General features: G+C 43.0%; 2 protein-coding genes across 4 annotated transcripts in view; one reads left to right on the forward strand and one right to left on the reverse strand.

The window, feature by feature from the left end:
• Positions 1 to 20,699, forward strand: part of samsn1a (SAM domain, SH3 domain and nuclear localisation signals 1a) — a 279,152-nt gene that overhangs the window by 27,030 nt on the left and 231,423 nt on the right. The gene's annotated exons all lie outside the window — the stretch shown is intronic.
• slc6a4a (solute carrier family 6 member 4a) lies at positions 226 to 20,092 on the reverse strand. Of its 3 annotated transcripts, XR_011602493.1 has the most exons (15): positions 19,768 to 20,092; positions 11,718 to 12,622; positions 10,279 to 10,413; positions 9,524 to 9,746; positions 7,627 to 7,765; positions 6,630 to 6,764; positions 6,404 to 6,507; positions 6,041 to 6,168; positions 5,837 to 5,949; positions 4,903 to 5,034; positions 4,405 to 4,504; positions 4,047 to 4,147; positions 3,427 to 3,594; positions 808 to 1,989; positions 226 to 777 (listed from the first exon to the last, which is right to left on the reverse strand). XR_011602493.1 is itself a non-coding variant. In XM_070971020.1 (14 exons), exons 2-14 carry the CDS (start codon positions 12,187 to 12,189, stop codon positions 1,915 to 1,917), a joined length of 2,025 nt encoding a protein of 674 aa, XP_070827121.1. In that variant the 5' UTR covers positions 12,190 to 12,622; positions 19,768 to 20,092; the 3' UTR covers positions 226 to 1,914. The 3 variants fall into 3 exon arrangements, 2 of the variants coding, with proteins under 2 accessions (XP_070827121.1, XP_070827122.1); XM_070971020.1 differs by having other exon boundaries at positions 226 to 1,989; XM_070971021.1 differs by lacking the exon at positions 19,768 to 20,092 and adding an exon at positions 14,653 to 14,792 and having other exon boundaries at positions 226 to 1,989.

Consider the following 20,699-nt stretch of genomic DNA (forward strand, 5'->3'; position numbering starts at 1 on the left):
TATCATTTGATTACTTGTGTCAGTTTTATTAGCATTGCCTCTTTTTACTTTATAACCTTTCATTGTGTCCCAGGTGTGTTTGTGGAACTTATATCTTATATATTTTGATATGTTCATCAAGTTTTTACAGGACTGAATAAGTATGTTGACCCTTTAGATTTCGTAAGACAAAATGTAACATGTGAAATGAACTAACAGAGGACAGCAGTTATTTCTTTCCATATATCTTTATTATTTCCCATATATTTATATATTTTAATTCTATACAGGTGTATTTCTCAATACAGTCTTTTATTGACATACATAGATCTTACATAAGCTTGAGAGGTAAGAGAGAGAGAGAGAGGCAAGAGGGAGTTTACTTCCTTCATAATATATTTTGGCAGTTGACAAGACAACAGGAGATCACATTACACATGCACACACACACACACACACACGCCCATGTTTGAAGTACAGTATACACACATATCACGGCATGCACACATAAAGGGGCTGAACACCTCCGATCTTTTTTTTGCACAACCACCCGTACTTGCACCACCACTCTAATCAAGGTGCATATGCACAACACTCAAGCCCACACAAGAACGAAACACACACACACACACACACACACACACATTCACACGTCCATGGAGAGAGGAGAAAGGTATTCACAGGATAAATTACACCAATACCAGACTGACTAGTGAATACACAGGATGTACAGTACTCGCCATATTTAACTCCTGGTCCTACATACACACTGATACACTCCCACAAACACACAGGCACCTGTGCACACACACACACACACACACACACACACACACACACACACACACAAATACACACATATTTGGTAGAAAGTAAAGAGCAGTGACTATGCTATCGATAATGTTATTAGCTCTGATCCATATTTGGTTTCTATTACTGACAGGCGTGCAGTATGACAAGGGAATGTTACTGTGATGAAACCATAAAGCGCTGTGCTCAGCGGTCATGTCATGGTTTGTCATACTGAAGCGTGAGAGGTCAAAATAACAGCAGTGATACATTCAGAAATAAATACACACATCTCATATTGCAGTTATAGAATGAATAAACATGGTTGCTTCTGTCCGTGATCCATTTGTTTCCACTGGACATAATAACAGTCTGTCTTTCATGCACACACACACACACACACACACACACACACACACACACACTCATGTCACTTCCAGACAGTGCTTCACAGTGTAGGGAACTCATTGCAAATCCAACATTCGTCCAAGATTTCATCAAATAAAAACAGGCCAACAGTCAACGCAACATAACGACAACTACAATATTGAAACGTCTTCAGAAATCTGAAGAGAACAGATATCATATATTTGGCTTCAGTAACAGATGTAAAAAGATACCTGAATTTTGCTACATATAAGAACTTAACAGCATAATATGAAAATATAACCATAACCAATGAGAAGGGATTGAAATGTAACTATCTGGCCTTCTCCAACTAGCCTCTATATGCAGTATCTCCAGTTTATTGTCTACACAGATTGTATCATACTTCATATAATTGTATAAAATATTTGTTACAACTGTAAAACCTGAAGAAAGGTCGGTCACTAAACAATTTGGGTGACATTTGTGAGAGGAAAAATAAGATCTGGGCTTACAAGTAACACCAGAAACCTCCCTCAAAGCTGAAACAGCATGTGGAAACAAACTAAGCCAAGCTAACCAAAGCTACAGCAACCTGACCCCACCTACCTCCACCTCTGATTCTACATGTTGGTGTGAGACAGCTAAAAACAAGTGTAGGATGTGATGAAAAGAGGCAAAGACGGTGAAAGGTAGCCCCCTTGTCCTGTAGTTTTGCAATTTGTCCAGAAGAGGGTGCTCTCGGTAGCTAGGGTGGCACCTTCTTTTGGCTGGGTTTGGTCAGACTGCGTTGGTGACAATGAAGTCTCTGTGTTGCTCACTGCTGGGCTCTGGAGTGATACTCTTTAGCAGACGCTGCAAGTAAAGAGGAAAAGATGGACAGAGGGGAAGATTAGGTGTGATATAGGAGCTATAGTCTTTTTGATGAGCTATGAATTAAAAACAGGTGCGTTGGACCTGTACTGAATGTGTACAGTATGCATCGTTTTAGTGTGAGTGCACACAATGACCAAACATGCCATTTATATGCATTATGGCTGCTATGTGCAGCTAATGACTATTTTTGAGTTATCTGCCAATAAATGGCAGATATATTTATATATCTATTTTTGATTAGTCATTTTTATCATTTTTTGTCTATAAAATGTTCAAAAATAAAGAAAAAATGTCCCAGAGCTTAAGTTGTGATTCTTAAACAATCACAGACTACAAAAGAAACCACCAAATATTTACATTTGGGAAGCTGATATCTTATAGTGTAATCCTTTTAGTTCTAATCTCAAACATGCCACACTTGATCAAAACATTATCTGATTCAGAATTGGGAGGAGCAAGAACGGTATCCACACCAGCAGTGGGTTAACGGGAGAATGAACCGCAAAGACCACAAAGAGACACTTCGATGTTTTGAACTCGCTCCACCTCATCTGTCCCCGCGAGTTACACAGAAACAGTTTTCTTTCACATGCACAAAAAAAACACGAGTCCCGTCTGTTGACAGTGTGTGTCAGTGCCATTGTGCGCCCTGGCAGCAGTGTCAATACTGGACAACAGCCAGAGAAGGTCGGTCTCCCAGCCTCTTTGATGTCTTCCTACCTTCTGTCAACTCGATGAATGGCTATTTCAAAAATAATGGCAGTGATGATGATGATGATGAAGACATTTTGTGTTTGTATTTAGTGTGTCAGTAAAGATGCTCCAAATACATTATAGTACAAAGAGCAAATGCACCTGAAAGATTTTAGGTAGGGCCCCACAGGTGCAACATTTGCAGAAGCACGATACAACAAAATTTAACCTTTCAACACTGGAAACCTGGAATAAGCTTTGCAGAGCAATTTTAACAGCAATGCTTTTTGGCTACACTCTGATGCAACAGCATAATTAATGGCACAAGGCTGGTCTCCTTTAGTAAATCTGGCAACGTGACAGCCTACACATGCGCTGCAGAATGTGGCTGTGTGTGTGTCATTAGGTAATACCCTTCGTGTATGCATGTGTGTGTAAGATCTATCTGGCCTGGAAGTTGTCATGGTTTTTTTTCTTGCTAATCTCTGTCCTGTGCCTCCTTCGTGCTTCTTTGATCTTGATCTGATCTCCAGTCATGTGCTCACTGGAGAGGGCAGACCCTGACAGCGCATGGAAAGCAAAGGAACAGAGGCAATCCCTGGCGTTGGAGTGAACAAAGGGAAGGAGAGGATATGGGTAAGAAGGAGAAGGACAGAGAAAGGAGACATGTGGGAAACCATATAGAAAATACACTTGACATCCAATGGAAAGGACAGGCTGTACCTGTTTGAACGTGCCCTTGGCATTGAGTAAGTGGTAGACCATATAAGCAGGCACACAGATAAATGAGGACACCCCAATGCAGTAGCCCAGGACAGTGGTCCAAGGTGGGAAGTGGTAGTTGAACAACCTGACCTCTGGAGGGAAGGCCAGGAAACTGATGATGATGAACTGGCCACAGGAACAAAAGTAGAGGTCAGACAGAACAAGGATCAAACGTTCTGAAAGCAAATAAGTTAAATGACAGATGCTCCAATTACTATGTCTTCATGTGTTGGCTCTCCAAATGGCTCATTTCACACAACTTAGCACCCTGTGTGTATATGTATGCGTGTGTGGACATATATTACTCTTGTCATGGGGACATAAATCTGTTTACACAGTCACATTGTGGGGACTTGCCTTCCTTATGGGGACAAGACGCAAATCTGCACAATGTAAATTCTTAAATTTCAGGGTGAAGACTGGGGTTAAGTTTGGGGTTAAGCAAGTAGTGCTGATACGGTTATGGTAAGTCCCCAGGAAATGAATGAGAAAGAAATGTAATGTCCTCAAAAATTATTTAAAAAATTGTGTATGCATGCGTGCGTGCATGTGTGTGCATGTGTGTGTCAGAGCCTCACCAGCAGAAAGCAGGGGCAGATGGCCACCCAGCAGACCCTCCAGAAACAACCCGGGTAGAAACCAAGCATGACCTGGATGTCATTACAGAAACGGTTGGTACCTGGAACACACACACACACACACACACACACACACACACAGACACACACAATCAATACAAATGGCCAAATATCAGGAGGGCATCTTCACCTGTCCTTTCACTCGTGCCTGTTTAGTGTCAGTCACGAGGAAACAGAAGAGCTGAGGAGATCATAGCATTGTCATAACTCAGCACCGCAGCTCACAGCTAGGTCGCAAATGATCATCATCATCATCCTCCTCATCATCATCATCACAGTCAGCCTCACTCTCACTCACCGTAGAACCAGGAAACAGCGATGACTTCAAGCAGAACCACAGTGATGACTGCAGGGCCTGTAGCGTACTCCTCAAACAGCTTCACCACGAACGCTCCTCCCTGATGCAGGAGACAAGACGAGGGACAGAGAAGTGAAGAATTCCTGTGAAGCTTTTCACAAATGACTCTTTTGCAAGAGGTTTTATTTAACAAAGCCAAATACTGCGATTTGGGGAAATTCGTCTTGAGCGTTTGATGGAGCAGAGATGCATGCTGGTCACAACCTTACTATAATAAGGGTTGGAGATAAACAGATTACTGCGCAGACACTGCGCTAATCTGATTTCAGCTAATTGTTAACTACAGTCCATCACATTACCCACAACACAGCAGTAACATGTATGATGTTTCTTGGTGGGATAAATTGTTGAGCTACCTGTGATATTAAAGGTATTTTCAAGTCTAAATTGAGTATGTCTTTATGGTAGAGTCTGATGTAACATGGCTTTTTAACTTACATATGTGAGTGTGGAGAGAGCCCCAAGGTAGCAGACGCACACCAGGCCGAAGACAAACCACTCCCGTCTCTTGACCAGAATATGAGGGAACTCATCCAGCATAGCTGTGATCACCCCCTCTAACCCTGCGAACTGGAGAGAGGAGGGTAGAAAGGAGAAATAAGCAAATAAGAGCTCATCAGAGCGCTGCAGAATTTAAGAAAGTTTGGTCTGTGGAAGAACCACAGCAACTTATCTAGGGCTCACTATTCTGTACATGTAGCCTCAAGCTTTAAGAATCTACACGTTGAGTGTTATCAATATGTTGGTGATCAGCTGTTTGAGCTAATCAATGCAGCAGAGGTATGGTCTGACAATCCACATGACACTGTTGATGAAAAACATGCCTTTGAGTATCACAGCCTTCGCACAATGACAAAAAAAAAACAAAGAGACAAAATGTTAAGCTGATCCAACATGAGTCCGAGTACACCGAGACGTTTCTCGGTAATATCCTCAGTCATAAAACGGAGGAGCATAGCAACCTCCAATGCTGATTCTACACTGATTATCAGTATGTGATAAGAGCCTTATGGGTCTCTCCAGCTGGCTGCCTCGGAGCAGATAAACACAGGCTTATGGAGACAAGATCACCACACAACAGTGATATGAAAGTCCTGTCGCATTGTTTTCATTGACTGTTATCCAAAATGGAACAAGGACAAATAATATCCAACACCTTTATGGAGCAACAAGTAAGACAGGCAAATACAAGTCAAACAGACCAAAGCATCTGTTTGAGAGAGTGCATGCTGTAAAAGCTGGGCACTACACTGCAGCAGAATCAGAGACGGTGTGGACGTGAATGTGAGGATACGATAAAGAACATTTAGCGAACAGAGCATGACTTGGGTGTCTTAACGTTTGCAATGCAATGAGTATTCAGCAAACTAACCGTGCTGTCCAGACCCAACATAATGATCATGAGGAAGAAGATGATGGAGAAGAAAGTAGCAGCAGGCATATTTGCTATAGCTTCCGCATAAATGATGAAGAGCAGACTGGGACCTGGAGAGAAAAGAAGAGATAAACAGATTTTGATGTTGCAACTGTCCTCACAGCTGTGCAGAATGATATATCTGGAATTGCGTTGTCCCACCAGCATCCTTGGCCACAGCATCCACATCTTGCTGCCTCATCTCGGCCATGTAGCCCAGCACGGTAAAGATGACAAATCCAGACAGGAAGCTGGTCAGACAGTTCACAGAGCTGGTGACCAGAGCGTCTCTGAGAGGGTGAAAAGGAGAGGCTTGGGTGGCAGGAAGATGAGTTAGGGGGAGTGTTCACCTTTAAGAATCTGCAGAGTTTTAAAATCTATTAGACTAAACACCTGGAACTTTTCTAATATAGTACAGCAGGACTGTAGTTTTGGCCCCTGTAGTGGCATTTGGCTTGTTAAGCAGCTAGATGTGACTGTAGCGTGACCTATATCATGACATGCACACTGAAGAGAAATTCTTACTTGTAGCAGTTGTTGTGAAACGGGTTGTAGCTGGCAAAGGCAAGAAGCACACCGAACCCTGGACCCAGTGAGAAAAAGATCTGAGCTGCTGCATCAATCCACACCTGAGAGAGTTGATGATGGCGAACAATGTATGTTCAGACAAGACGCTCACATAAGGATAACAGCAATGTGAATATTTGGAACAGAGAGATCATAAGAAGTCTTGCTAAATTGCATCACTTACTGTGGTGCTAAGCAGCTTCTCCCAGTCAGGTTTGAGATAGAAGACCACGCCCCTCCAGGCCCCTGGCAGAGTGGCCCCACGGATGAGCAGCACCAGGAGGACCAGGTAGGGAAAGGTGGCAGTCACCCAAACTACCTAATACAGAAAAGAGGCAACACAAAACAATTCACCTTTCTGCTGATGAACTCTTCAGTCCAGCCAGCCTTGGCAGCTGATATCCAGCACACTCAGTAATCAACTTTTGAAGCTACCGTGGTAACACTTAAACACATATCACCTCTTATAAACCAGGGGATTTTCAGGACCATCACTATACGTATGTTCATTCAATTAATCATAGAGTATCACATAGGAAGTGTACATAAGCATTACATTTATATGAATTGCAGGAGATGATTATTCATCTACAATAATGCACTTCATTTTTAAAAGAGCACTCCAGGTGCTCACGTTGCACTTCAATGCAGCAGACCCAGAGATGTCAGTAGTTTTTTTCTACCTATTCTTCGTCTTTGTCAAACACTACCAGCAGCTAATGTAGTCTCAAGCCTAAAGCAGTAGTACTAAACACCTGTCAAGAGACTTTGATGTGTGAAACTGCTAGAGTTCCCCTTTAGACAGTCAGTGGCTTCATGTGCAAATAATGTCAGATAAAACAGCTTAAATTTGAATTATATGAACCACCACAGATGAAAGCAGCCCTGTAAGACACACGAGACACCAAATGCTCATACTGTGTGGTATAAAGCCATCACCCCTTATCTGATCATTTTCAGCACAGGAAACTGAACATATGCACAGGAACTGTGGACAAGGCTGGTTTGAACCTCCAGCCTTTCTAACCAATCTTGCTACCCATGATGATGGATGATACTGACGGTGAAGAGGCGACAGGAGAACAGTCATCCTTGTCTTTGCCTCTCTGGCTCCATCCATCCATCCATCCATCCACTTTAACTGACACCCCCATCAGCCATGCAGGCGCCCCTTCAGTTACCTTTCCAGACGTCTTGACTCCCTTCCAGATGCTGAAGTAGACGATGGTGAAGATGAAGAGCAGGCAGAGGGCCAGCTGCCAGCTGACAGAACCCAGCTGGTGCAATCCTGGGGAGAGGTGAACCTGCAACACCTGGCGACTGGCGGGGGAAAGCGAGGCAGGAGGGATGTTGGGGTCGAGAGGTGAGGTCGAAGAGGGTGGAAAGGTGGGAGACGAGGGGTAGACAGGGATGACAGGAAAAAGGGTGAAATTACACATAGGGGGATGACATAAGAGGAGAGGAAATCAGGGGAAAGTGGAAGAGAGTAGGGAAAGGAAGAAGAGGGGAGGGAAGGAATGTGGAGAATAATAAGACATGACAGACAAGATGAGAAAGTGAGAATGCAAAGATAGGGTAGACAGAAGGGATGTTTGGAAATTTGGAAAGCAGAGGAAAAGGATAGAGTATGGAAGGAAGGAGATGTGATAAGCAAGAAAAGGACCAGCAAGAAAAATAGTCATAGACAACGGGGTGAGAAAAATACAGTATAATATGAGAATGATAGAGCCTGATACAGACTGAATTAGTAGAAATCAAACTTCACTGAAGAAAAAAAAAAGATACAACAGAGCTTCGACTTACTTTACAGCAAGTCTATAAATTCTTAACATTTACACAAGACAAAGTAAAAAATGCACTACAGGGCAAAAAAGAAGGAGGCTGAAATGAACAGCGGGGTTAACATCTGGTCACAGGTTAAGCACACAGCGCTCGCGTGATAAAACAGAGACGTGATTTATGTTGGAAACAGGAAATTCTGGCGCCAGACTGAATTGCGGAATTTGTTACTTTTAAACCTGTATTAGGAAAAGTCAACTACGGATAAAGCCTGAATCTGTCTCAGTGGACAGACACAGACACGGTCTAGTGAGCAGCTGATAAGACAGAGCCAGTAGACTGCAGAGTCCCAAAGCTGTCCGGAATAAGACAGATATTGTTCTGACACAGCTTGGTTTTACATTACAGTAAAACCAAATACAAGACCTGACTGAGTTAATCAATGTGAAAGCAGCTCGCTATTTAAGCACAAACACAGTTAACACTAAACAATCTAATTTAGTACTTTCTAACATTAAATAAACACCATGGGCTAAGCGACTTACATTAACTGAACCCTGATTATCTGCACATTAATGCTGAAGATATGAACATTAATTTCTATAACACTAGTCTCAACTACATCTTTAATATATCATTTCTTTGTAATACACTAAATGTCAGCACAAGTTTAAGCAGGAAGACAGTTGTTATATTTCACCATCACGCTCAGGCCCCACCTCTCAGTAATTATCCACTGATTTCTCTGGGATTTGTTCCTGTCATTCACTGATTATCTTGGCTTAAGAATATGTAAACCACATTAGGAGCTACGACTGATGGCCGTTTATAATCCTCTATCTAAGTCTATATCATTGACAGTGTGAACACAAAGTGTCTCGCTAACTTGTGTCTTTCCTGATCCTAAATTCTGCTTTTTGATATGAGCTGTTCTACAGCTGCCCCCGGTTCAGCTTCAAATCTCATGTGCCTTTAGTTGAGGGTCACACAGTAAATATTATCAGTGACGATAATACTTTGTTCTTTACATATTGTGTTACTCCTGCATCACTCCTTTACTGCAAACCACCTCAGATAAGACCAGTGATTCTTACTATGAATCCATTAACTTCTTCCTGCTATGTCTTCACAGCCAGTGATGAAGTGGATTTTGGAGAGAAGGCTGGAGGTAAATCTGTCTCAAACACCAGAGCCATCCCTGTAATCTCTCTCTGGAAGTCATCCTCCCTCCTTCACTTGACGTCTCCCTCCTGTGTAGCTCTCCACCTACGCATCTACATCCAACTTACATGCACTTACGTATAGAACTCCTCGGCGGGGGAGGTGGAGGAGTTGGACCACGACACGTTGTGGTCGGTGGACATGTAACGGTTGCAGTTGGCGGTGTTCCAGGCGTTGGTGCAGGTGGTCCAGGGCAGGGTGGGCCGAAATGACGACAGCAGGTAGTACAAGGCCCAGGCCATGATGGTGTTGTAGTAGAAGGCTATGTAGAGGGCTATGATGCAGATGGCGAAGCCGATCCCTGGATCAGTGGGAGAAATGAGCGTTAGCACAAAAATAAAAGCATTAAGATCTACGTTGTATTCAAAATTGTGTTTAAAACATGTGTGCAGTATGCGACATCAGCCAGTCACTCCTTTTCAAGAGACATCAGTGGTGCTCTCAAGCTAATTCAAGTTGCTATTGGGTAAGTGGGTGACATTTCCGAACAACAGCAATTTACAGACTATCACATTTCTGAGCATTTGGCATTTGGCATGGAAATGTGACAATTTCCATAACAGAGAGTCAATACATCTCACAAGAAGCTTGGGATGCTCTTCAAGGGAGCTGCACCGGAGGGTGGGGGGGTGGGGGGGGCACGTAGGGTAATGAGATGTCTCTCAGGTTTGAAGGCTTCACACTGGCCTTCTTTGTCTTTTTTGTTCTGTTCTTGCCAATTTTCCTGTGGGTAAGCACCGCTCTCTCAAGTTCCCTACTTACCTTTTAATCCAAGCTATTTCTATTAACTCATTTCTCCATCTGTTCTGTTTTCTCCCCACTCCTCCTGTTACCTTTGAAGATGGGACAGATGTGTTTCCAGATGGAGATGCAGCCGCTGCGGTGGAACTGGCCGAGCGCCAGCTCCATGTAGAAGAGAGGGACGCCTCCGAACACTGCCATCAACAGGTAGGGCAGCAAAAAGGCACCTGGTCAGAGACGCAATGACAGACATGCGTTTGGGCATGACAGATAAAAGAAACAGGTAATGAGAGAGAGAGAGAGGAAAAACATAGGGATTGATGTGGGGATGATGAAAACAGCAGGGAGAGGGAAGTGATTAGAGGAGAGAAAGAGTTATGGATGAACAGTAAAAAGTACACAACACCCATGAGAAATGCTACTCCTCTCAGTAACTCCCAGTGAGCCAGGAACATTAAAAAGCACTCTGTAAAAATCATGAAATATTCTCGGTACCTTATCATTTAAACAGCCCGAATCCATTCAAAAACAACAGCACATGCTTTCACAGCTTCGGCTTCCTCTGCATTTGACATGTGGCTTCGCTATTTTGCTAAGTAAGGAAAGTATAAAAGTGATGAAAGAGGGATTAGAAGAAACGCTGAGGAGCAGAGAAGCAGCAGGTTGGCAGCCAGATCTTTGGACTCTCGACGGCAGCGCACACAGTTTGATAACACATCTCTTTCTTTCTTTCTTTCTTTCTTTCTTTCTTTCTTTCTTTCTTTCTTTCTTTCTTTCTTTCTTTCTTTCTGATTATCAACTTATTTTCTGTGCGTGTGTGTATTTGTGTATGTGGGTGGGTCGCTGTGCGTCTCACGTCTTTGTGACACGAGAGCACAGATAAGGGTTGATTGAGCAGCTGCCTGGGAGGCAGGTTATTAAGCAAGGAGAAAGAGGCTGAAGGCGTTCTCATAAAAACCACAATTAATACTGTTGCCTCTATCAAGTGTCTCCCAGTCCCCATCTCTACCTCGCTCCGTGAGACACACACAGAACACAGGAAATTGCAAAGATTTTATTATTGCAAATTCAATAAAAGTAGAAAGGGAGGTCCTGTTTGCCACCAGGTGAGGACTGTGGAGTAACAGAGCTCTGGCAGACCTCTTTTTCACTCTGTGAAAGCATAAGCTAACCTTTTTGTACGGTACCTTGCGCAAGAAGTAAGCCAAATCGAGTGCTATTCATTGACAAGTATGTTAGCTGCAGCATTCCTAATTGGTCTGTGCCCTTCTTTATTGAGCCAGTTGTTTCACAGAAATGATGATGAAGCAGAGACAGGCTCCATCTACCTCCATCTGTAACAATGGACACAGTTACAGGGCAGTAAACGATGACTGACTGCTGTAAACCTACAGTTCTCTCTGCAGCACAGAAACCTTTCTGATCCTTGAAATCCTGCGTACTCTAGCGTGGGATCTCCTGCACACTGATCTTCAGCTCACCCCGCTCCTTATCTCCCTCACCCCCTCTCAAACATCTTCTGCCTCCTCACCTCCTCCATTTTGGTAGCAGATGTAAGGGAAGCGCCAGACATTTCCCAGGTCCACAGCGTAGCCGATCACAGAGAGCAAGAAGTCCACCTTCTTGCTCCAGGTTTCTCTGGGCCTCTCCAAGCTGGTTTGTTGGACCACCAGAGTCCTGAGGCCTCCCAGCAGGGCCGTGGACCCTGTGCCTCCTCCAGGCCCAGAGGCTGTACCTCCAGAGGTAGCTGCAGTCCCTGGTCCCTCCCTAGGGCTTTGAGGGGTGGACGTGGTGAAGCCATTGGACACCTGCTGTCCAGAACCAGAGGTCAGGCTCTTGGGTCCTTTCTCCGCGAGACCATCAGCCAGCATCAGTCTATTATTTTGCTGCTGTGTCCCCTCCTCTTCTCCTGCCACCTCCTCTCTTGCTTTGTCCCTCTCTCCCTCATTCTCGCTTTTGTCCATTGTCAACATGCTCGTCATCATCATATCTTTTGTCTCCATTGGGTTGTGTTGATGTTGGTGTTGCGAGACGGTTAGGGGTGGAGAGAGGTTCTCAGTGGCGATGAAGGGAATGTGGCACTGCTGTCTGATATGGTGCCCATTAGGGGAACAGGAGGGTTAGGGGGGTGAGGGAATGGTGCAGTGACGGTGTGGGACAAATTTGGCAGAAAATAGGACTGTCCTTCTTGGACAGGAGGGGGACAGGAGAGTGGAGCTAAAATAAGAGGAAGGGGCCAAACTGAGTGGTGTGTGTTTGTGAGAGAGGACTGAAATTTGTCTGTTGAGCAAGAAGGAATAAGAGCAGGACAGACAGAGGAGGGTGTACAGGGGGAGAGATGTGTTTGAACAGGATGTGGCCAGGAGAAAAGTTACAAGAATCTTGGACCTCGTCCACAAACTGCGCGTCTGCTGAGGCACTCAGCGATGGGGCACACTGCAACACACAGAGGGAGAGTCACAGGCCAAGAGTCATTCAGCTTTACTTCTGAGCGTACACATGACATAGAATATAGAAACTGAGTCTTTCTGTCTCTCTACGCACCGCAGCTGAACTCTGCTAATGAAACACAGATACAGTATGAGGTATAATCCCAACGGTACAAATTCAGAGGATTGTGCTGGGACATGCTGATTTACTCAGCTTACTCTCATGGTTCTCATTTCATGCCATCTCTCAGTTGCATAACCTGTTTCAATACTTATCTGATCAAAGCCGTATGATGGGGAGAAATTAGAAAATATATACAGGCATCAGCAGGAAACACGAGGGAAAACCTCCATGGATAGGAAACAGAAGTGTTGACACATGCAGAAAAGGAATTTTTCTGCTTTTGATTGTGACCGAAAGCAATGTCAAATATTAGATTAGTATGGATAGAATAAAAGTTATTTGCTCAACAGGATCGCCCTCATTTTTTTTCTCACAATCTACATTAAAATCAATATTAATTGATTTAACTCATGGCCTGAAAATGTGTTTACAAACAAAACTACCTAAAATTTCTATATTTTACTATATTCAGTGAGTATTACAATTACAATTAGAGATTATTTCAACTACACTCGTAATTTCAGGAGTGTTGGGTGAATGCAGCACATTCAACTCTCAATATCTCAATTCTAATCACCTGATAGAGTAATTATAATCTAAAGGCGGGATATTTCTACATCATCCAGATCAGTGCATCATGTGATATTCTATGTGAAAATCCATGAATATGTGGTTTTTCTGCACTTTGCGCATCATGTGAGAGGTAAATGAGACATTTTGAAATCACTTTAACCTGTTTTAAACTTAGCAACGAGGAACGTTACTATGCATGGACAAAAATCTAACTTTATCAAATTTCAGACATTTAATTTTCTGCACATAATTCACACATACTCAACATACAACCCAAAATGCTGTCGCACGAGGAATGGGTTAAACCATGAGAGACATTTTAAATTGGATTATTTTGTATATAGTATTAGCTCAATTAGCCATGACTGCCAGACTGTAGGAAGACTCAGTTTACATGGAATGCCATTATGTGAATTGAGAACGAGTGTCGGGCAGTTTTACACGGCACGACACTCACTCCTCTCTAACATCTGACTACCACACAACCAGGATCCGGTCCTGTACCTGGACTCTGAGGGGGGAAAGGAAACACTGGCTAGCCTTCCATTCAACACAAACATTTTTTTTTTCTCAAACAAACCCCACTCTGACTTCCTGATGAAAGCAATCATGAGTTCTTCCTCACAACAATGACTTCATTTCCATATGAATCCTCAAGACTGAAAGAGTACAGTACGCTCTGGTCTCACAAAAACTTTTCAAGTGGACGAAATCTGATGATTTCTACTTGAAAAGTTAGGATGCAAAGGGGATAAAGTGCAATAGTCATTCACTTTCATATAAGAATTATGTGAGTGAAAAATGTTATCCTCTTGAGTACACTTTACCCACAATTATTCATAAAGCACACACTCTGTCAGCTGTCACACTGACTCACAATAGCAGGTCAAGAATAACAAACAATGGTAAATGACTTGATATAAATAATAAATCTGACCTGCATGTACAGACACATTTACACATCGTCTGAAAAAAATACACCAAGAAGCGACATATATCATTCAAATAAAGTTTCAAAAAAGTGGCGTCATTCAAGAAACAACGCTTCAGATTGATGTGCTTTAAAGTCTTTACTGGATATGAGAACTAATTTTTTTTCCTCTTTCAGCGGTCCACTGAAAAAACTTTAATAAAGAAAGATAACATCAAGATTTAAGCAAAGATAGACTGAAAGAGGACACGCGAGGAAAATGTGAGCCAAATTGAAAATGTTATCTCAGTGAACTCTCCTTAAACTTTACACAAATCATTAGTCATCGCGCTGACACCTCTGAAGTAAATGGAAGATAATGAAAAGCAAAGTAATGGTATTTTATCCCAACTCGCATCCCATATGTTACCTTAAGAGATGGTACATGAAGACAAGTGGCAGCTAAAACATGCACACAGCAGCAGCAGCAGCAGCAACTTCTCCCCAAAACTTCAAAGAATCCTGTGGTATTGCAAAAACCTGCCAGAGAAACAGCATGCACTAGCACATCAGGACACTGCGTTTGCCCATTGAGCTCTCAAACCTCTCTCATTTCTCACTCTCCCTCTCTCTCCCTCTCTCTCTCTCCCTCCCCTGTTGTCCCTCTCTCACCAACCACACACACTTACAGCACACATGCTGCGTTAAGAGACGCACAGCCGCACAGAGATGGATGCATGGATGCGTGCGCTCAGACAGAAGATAATGGAGAAAGGCTATGCAAGCACAGGCACGCACACCTTGAAGCTTGGTTTGATGCATACAATGACAACACAAACAGCAATGATCAACTTGAACTGTAGCACAGCTCCAACACAGTATGGTCATGGCAGAACTCTCATTAAAAAGTGCACACACACACACACACACACACACACACACACACACACACACACACACACACACACACACACACACACACACACACACACACACACACACACACACACACACACACACACAATGAAGACAAGGGATGTCCTACCCTTGAGTAGAGGTGTGGCAATGTGGGTCTCTGTGTCAGGGTGCTACTTGCTACCGTTTGTCTTGCAAACACACACACACACACACACACACACGCACACACACACACACACACACACACACACACACACACACACACACACACACACACACACACACACATAGGCACATGCATGCACAAACACACACACACACACACACACACACACATAGGCACATGCATGCACAAACACACACACACACACACACACACACACACACACACACACACACACACACGCATGCACAAACACACACACACACACACACACACACACACACACACACACACATAGGCACATGCATGCACAAACACACACACACACACACACACACACACACACACATAGGCACATGCATGCATGCATGCACACACACACACACACACACACACACACACACACACACACACACACACACACACACACACACACACACACACAGCCCTGCTGGAGTTCTCCCCCTCTGTCTTTTTCCATTTTTTTCCTTAACTCATTATGCTTTCATGTTGCTCTCATCCATTAATCTTTGGTGCCTCCCTCGATTTTTACTCTTCCACGTCTCATGCTCTCTCCTGGTGTCATCACGCACACCTGCTATGGAGAGAGAGAGCTTTGGCCTCTGCTGCCCATCAGTTTTGAGTGCTGTTCAATATCAGATGTACATCCATTCCAGATATTATCAAGTAATGTTTAATTGGGGAATGCTGAATTTCTGGCAAGTAGAGTCTTTGATCAATTTACAAGCTGTCTTCCGTGTGTTTAAAAATGTGTTACAGAGCTTTGGGAATAAGAGCTAGTTTCTCTCCCTTAACATACTCAACACACCACATTAGAAACTTGAGCTCTCTGCTGGTGTTACTGCAAGGTCAAGTGTCTGAGTCCCTGAATCATCTTGCTGACTGCACTCAGTGCAAGGCTGTGGTAGTGCTGGGCAGCTCCCAGGTTGGACTGCATGTAGCCAAGCTTGCCTCGGTACTCCCCCAGGTTATTGCTGCAGCATATTTGCCGGCTTAAGTAAAGTTTAAAATTGTAAGTGCTTCATATGCTTCGACTTGAGTTCATATTTCATGTGCACAGGCACACACGGAGGTGCAGACAGACACAAGCACAAACATGTATGCACACACTTTCTCACGCATACCCATGTTGCATAAACTATATTTGCAATCACCTGCTTGAGTTAGAGTAATCCTTATTGCCATTTAGGAAATGTTGAAAGTGTCCCCATAATGACGCATGTATCAGCTCATGAGCGTATGCCTCTGAAATCCCCAAGAGATCCCAGAGGGTGCCTGCTCAGTGGATCTTTCACTGTAAAACAACATAAAGCTTTGGGCTCTCCGCCAGCTTCTGCAACCTACTGTAGCTGTTTTTAAACACAGACCAACACCCTGTAGTGTGGGATCCAGACAGCAGGAATGGCTGAGGAAGCATAACATGCTTATCAGGGTCGGCTTTGGCAACTCTCGGGGGGTTTCCTGAATAGATTTGGACTTGTGATGGTTGTAGACTTCCTGCTCTACTCAGAAACGTTTTCTGAAACATTTTAAACTGTATGTGAAACACCTGATAGAGGACTGAAAAATAACAAGGCAGAAAAATGTCTTAAATCTGTCTGTTTGACTGATTTCTGATATCAAAAGTTTAAAAGTGAGACTTGACTTTTTTCTTAAAGCGTGCACAGCCAACATTTATCTGCTTTGCTATATCAGCTTATTAAATTTGCTCATTTCAAACTTCTTCTTAAGGATCCTCATGTGGATCAAATATTCTCTGTCCTTTCATGAGTAGCTGGAGAACCAATATCATTTCAAGTTTCTAATCTTTAGAACTGTTTTGAACTGATTGCTTCATTGAGTTTTTGTTTAAACTGAATTGCATTAATGTTCGTTCATCCAAATGTCACACACACACACACACACACACACACACACGTATACTTAAACATTACGGAGCAATGTCACTGACTCACATACCTGCTTGGACTCACACAAACATTTAGTCTTTCACACATAAAGAGCAAAGCCAAAATAAGACAAAAACACCTGGGGATCCTAATTCATGAAATCTTGCTTTGCTCAATGGGGTTTCTACTATCGTCCACAAGTGCGGACAATAGTTTCCCATGCCCACCTGACATCAGGCCAACTCGGGCCCTGGCTAATTGAAAAATAAACAGTGCATGGCATGGAGCGGAAAACTGTTCAGTGCATTAGGCTGCCAGTGTGGAAGCCTTTGCACCGCCGCTGCATTTGCAACACCCACAACGCCAAACTAGTCAGTGGAACTTGTTGTACTTTAAGAGGAAGCTACCCCCAGGAGAAAAGAAAAACACTTTGGGCTTTTATTTGTCCCAGATTGAGGGGCAGCCTGATAAGGAGACATGCAAACACATTTTAGGTGGCAAATTGTCAAGACATGCAGACTAACCTGCCCTGGCCTGACCCTCGTCCGTACATTTAACCTCCTCTGTGTTTGAGCTTATTGAACAGATGCAATTTCAAGCCAGATCATCCAATAAAGTTACAAGCAGTAATCTGGGAGCCTGGCGGCGAAGCATTCAGCAGAGTACAACCACAGGCACAATGAAGACTTGTGTACACATTTTAACAGGAAAATGATAACCTTATTACTGTCAGCTCTCTTTTAATCTCTCAAGTAAATTACTCACTCGTCTATCCTTTTTTTTATTAAAGATTTCCTGCTCACTGCTGGTTTTGATGAACCCATTCTGTTCATGTATGTGCTTTACTGACTAAACTCAGAATCAGGAATATGTGAATTCATCTTCAGCGGGCCAAAGTTTGACCGAAACAACATCGTCTAAATGAAGTCATCAGCTCATGGCTGAATGGTTTGGAGTATTAATGTCTTCTTGAATGGCTGAACAACTGAAAGCGACCAAAAGATGGTCACATGTGGTGGATCAACTTTGTAGAGAAGGCGCGTTTTCACTGTACAAAACATACAGTTGTGATTGATTTCAGTGGCTGGAAGTGCCCAAACCGAGTTCCTGAATGCTGACTTACAGAAGTCAATGTAAACATGTCATTAAGTTTTCTGATGTTGTGTGGTGTGATCCTCAAAGCTCTTCTGAAAATGTGCACACACATATCGGATTTGTGTACATTTGTTCGAGCAAATGTGCTTTGGATAAAACTCAGTGGCAGAATGGTTTCAGCAAATCCCACTGAACTTTATGCTTTAAACTAACCTTGATGCAAGGAAAGAGATTACATTACAAACATAAATACATTTAATAATGACATGAGACTACAGTACCAATACCTACTGTACCAAAACAATTACTTATGGCTTAATACTCATACACATAACCTCTACCTGGGATGGACCAGCCTCCTCCAACATCTCTACAGTGACACACAGGCACTAAAAATACAGACAACCAAATACAGCATCCAAGAACAGATTACAGGCAGTTGCTGAGTTAAGTGTAATGACGACAAGGGTTTAAATACGATAGGAGGACAATCATGGGGAGCGAGTACAGAAAACATGACATAATTCTAACTCTGGAAAAGTCTGAAATTCAGAGGTTTCATTAGAGAACAGAGGTTTTTCTCTATTTAACACTTCATAAGACAGTCCCTTATAGCAACACACCAAGGCGAACTTCAGCTACAAAAATGATGACCTCATTGATTATTTCAGACAAGATTATTAGGGCATCGGCTACGTGCTGTACGTAAGGGTTTGTATGTAATAGATATCTCCAATACAACTGAGGATCCATTCAAAAAGTTAAGGAGGCATGACCTGTGGGTGATTATGCGGAGAGTTCTGTTAATTATTTTGGGATTTCTTGAAAACTGAATGGCTTTATGCCCACATTTTGTGCGCTCCAGTGAGCTGTGGGAGCTGACCTGTGAAGCAGATAATGGACGGATAGGCAGTAAATCAGCAAGATTTTATTTGGCTTCCCCTTTCTGAGTCTCTCCTGGTCTTTCCACTGCAGACCTTCAAGCAGATGAAAATGAGTCCTTTAATTTCTGACCTTACAAAAAAGAGGCCATGAATCATAGCGCTATGTGTATTTTCTCTTTCACTCAGTACAAAAAGGAACTACAGACGTCATTTAATCATCTGGATTAAATCATAAAACAAAAAATATGGATTGGATTTATATTTGAGCACATCACACAATATTCAATATGCAATAAAACACGGAAATAATAAAGATCAGGGTGAATGACTGATACGAGAGGCTTCAAAAAAGAAATTAAACGCACTTTCAAAAGCCAATAATACCCTTCATCTGGTACAGTAAATCACATCTTGTGTCAATGGACCCCAGCTTACACATGCACCACATATGTACATATCTCACAGGCTGCTATTAATATGAATACATAGCTGAGAACTGATTGAGGTAAACAGTGATTGTAAATGATGAACCTATTGGTAATGAAATAATGAAATATGAAATGGCGCTGTCTTACCTTGATATTTTTAGCTGGAGTGTCTGGTCATCTAGTGTCCAAGACGTCGCCTGTCAACGAGGTCTAAACCCAATCACACAAATCACACATGCTTTGGCTTATAGCAGGCCGTATTCTTGCTCTGCCTGGCTTAAGACACAAACGCACATACTCAAGCATGCATGCACCCACTCACACACATGCTCTCACACAAACACACACACGCTGAGCTTTAGAAAAGGATCCTTGCCCCTAATCCAAGACTCCTTGATGCATATTTATAAGAGGAACAAGAGAAGAACGTAGATACATAAATTAAGTCACAAAGTGCAGAAAAGAAGAGAGGTGAAATGTATATCATTATATTATAAGTGTGTGAGCGTGAGCGTGTGTGTGTGTGTGTGTGTGTGTGAGTGTGAGTGTGAGAGAGAGAGATTATTTGAGTCCCAGCCTGTCTGTGTCCCGGTCTAACTAACCCATTTGCAGCCACCTGCAACCTACTGGGCCAAAAGGCACCATGCCAGGTACACTAGTTTAGTCAGTCTACTTAGCCTTTGTGTGTGCGCGTGTGTGTGTGTGTGGGGGGGTGTACAGTAGGAGATCTGAAAGAGGGCAGCCTGAGCAGACAGATAAAAGAGTCACCGTCATGTTGGTATTGTAATCACTGTCCTCTTTTTTTCTGTCTCTGATATAAACACACACGAACACATATACATACACACACAGTCTCTCCTTCTTGTTAAAAGCAAGCCTGTGTGTGACTGGACGTCATTCCAATCAGCATCAGCTGAAGTACTAGGTTAATCCTCATTGCAACACACATAAATCCACACACGGACACACACGCACAATTGAAAAGGGGAAGAAGCGGGAAAACAATGGAAGGGAATAATGAGACCAGGTGTGTGATGAACAGCCCTGTATGGTTCAACGGTGGGCTAATTCCTCCTGTC

The sequence above is a fragment of the Chaetodon trifascialis genome, chromosome 9 (genome assembly GCF_039877785.1).
Source record: "Chaetodon trifascialis isolate fChaTrf1 chromosome 9, fChaTrf1.hap1, whole genome shotgun sequence".
Classification (NCBI taxonomy): domain Eukaryota; kingdom Metazoa; phylum Chordata; class Actinopteri; order Chaetodontiformes; family Chaetodontidae; genus Chaetodon; species Chaetodon trifascialis.

Excerpts from the sequence above, each read along its gene's own strand:
- slc6a4a (XM_070971020.1), bottom strand. The coding sequence starts at position 12,189 with ATGGAGACAAAAGATATGATGATGACGAGCATGTTGACAATGGACAAA. Across the intron at positions 10,414-11,717 it reads CTGCTACCAAAATGGAGGAG|GTGCCTTTTTGCTGCCCTAC; the intron begins GTGAGGAGGCAG and ends GTCTCTGACCAG. Across the intron at positions 4,505-4,902 it reads CTCTCTCCACACTCACATAT|GGAGGAGCGTTCGTGGTGAA; the intron begins GTAAGTTAAAAA and ends CTCCTGCATCAG.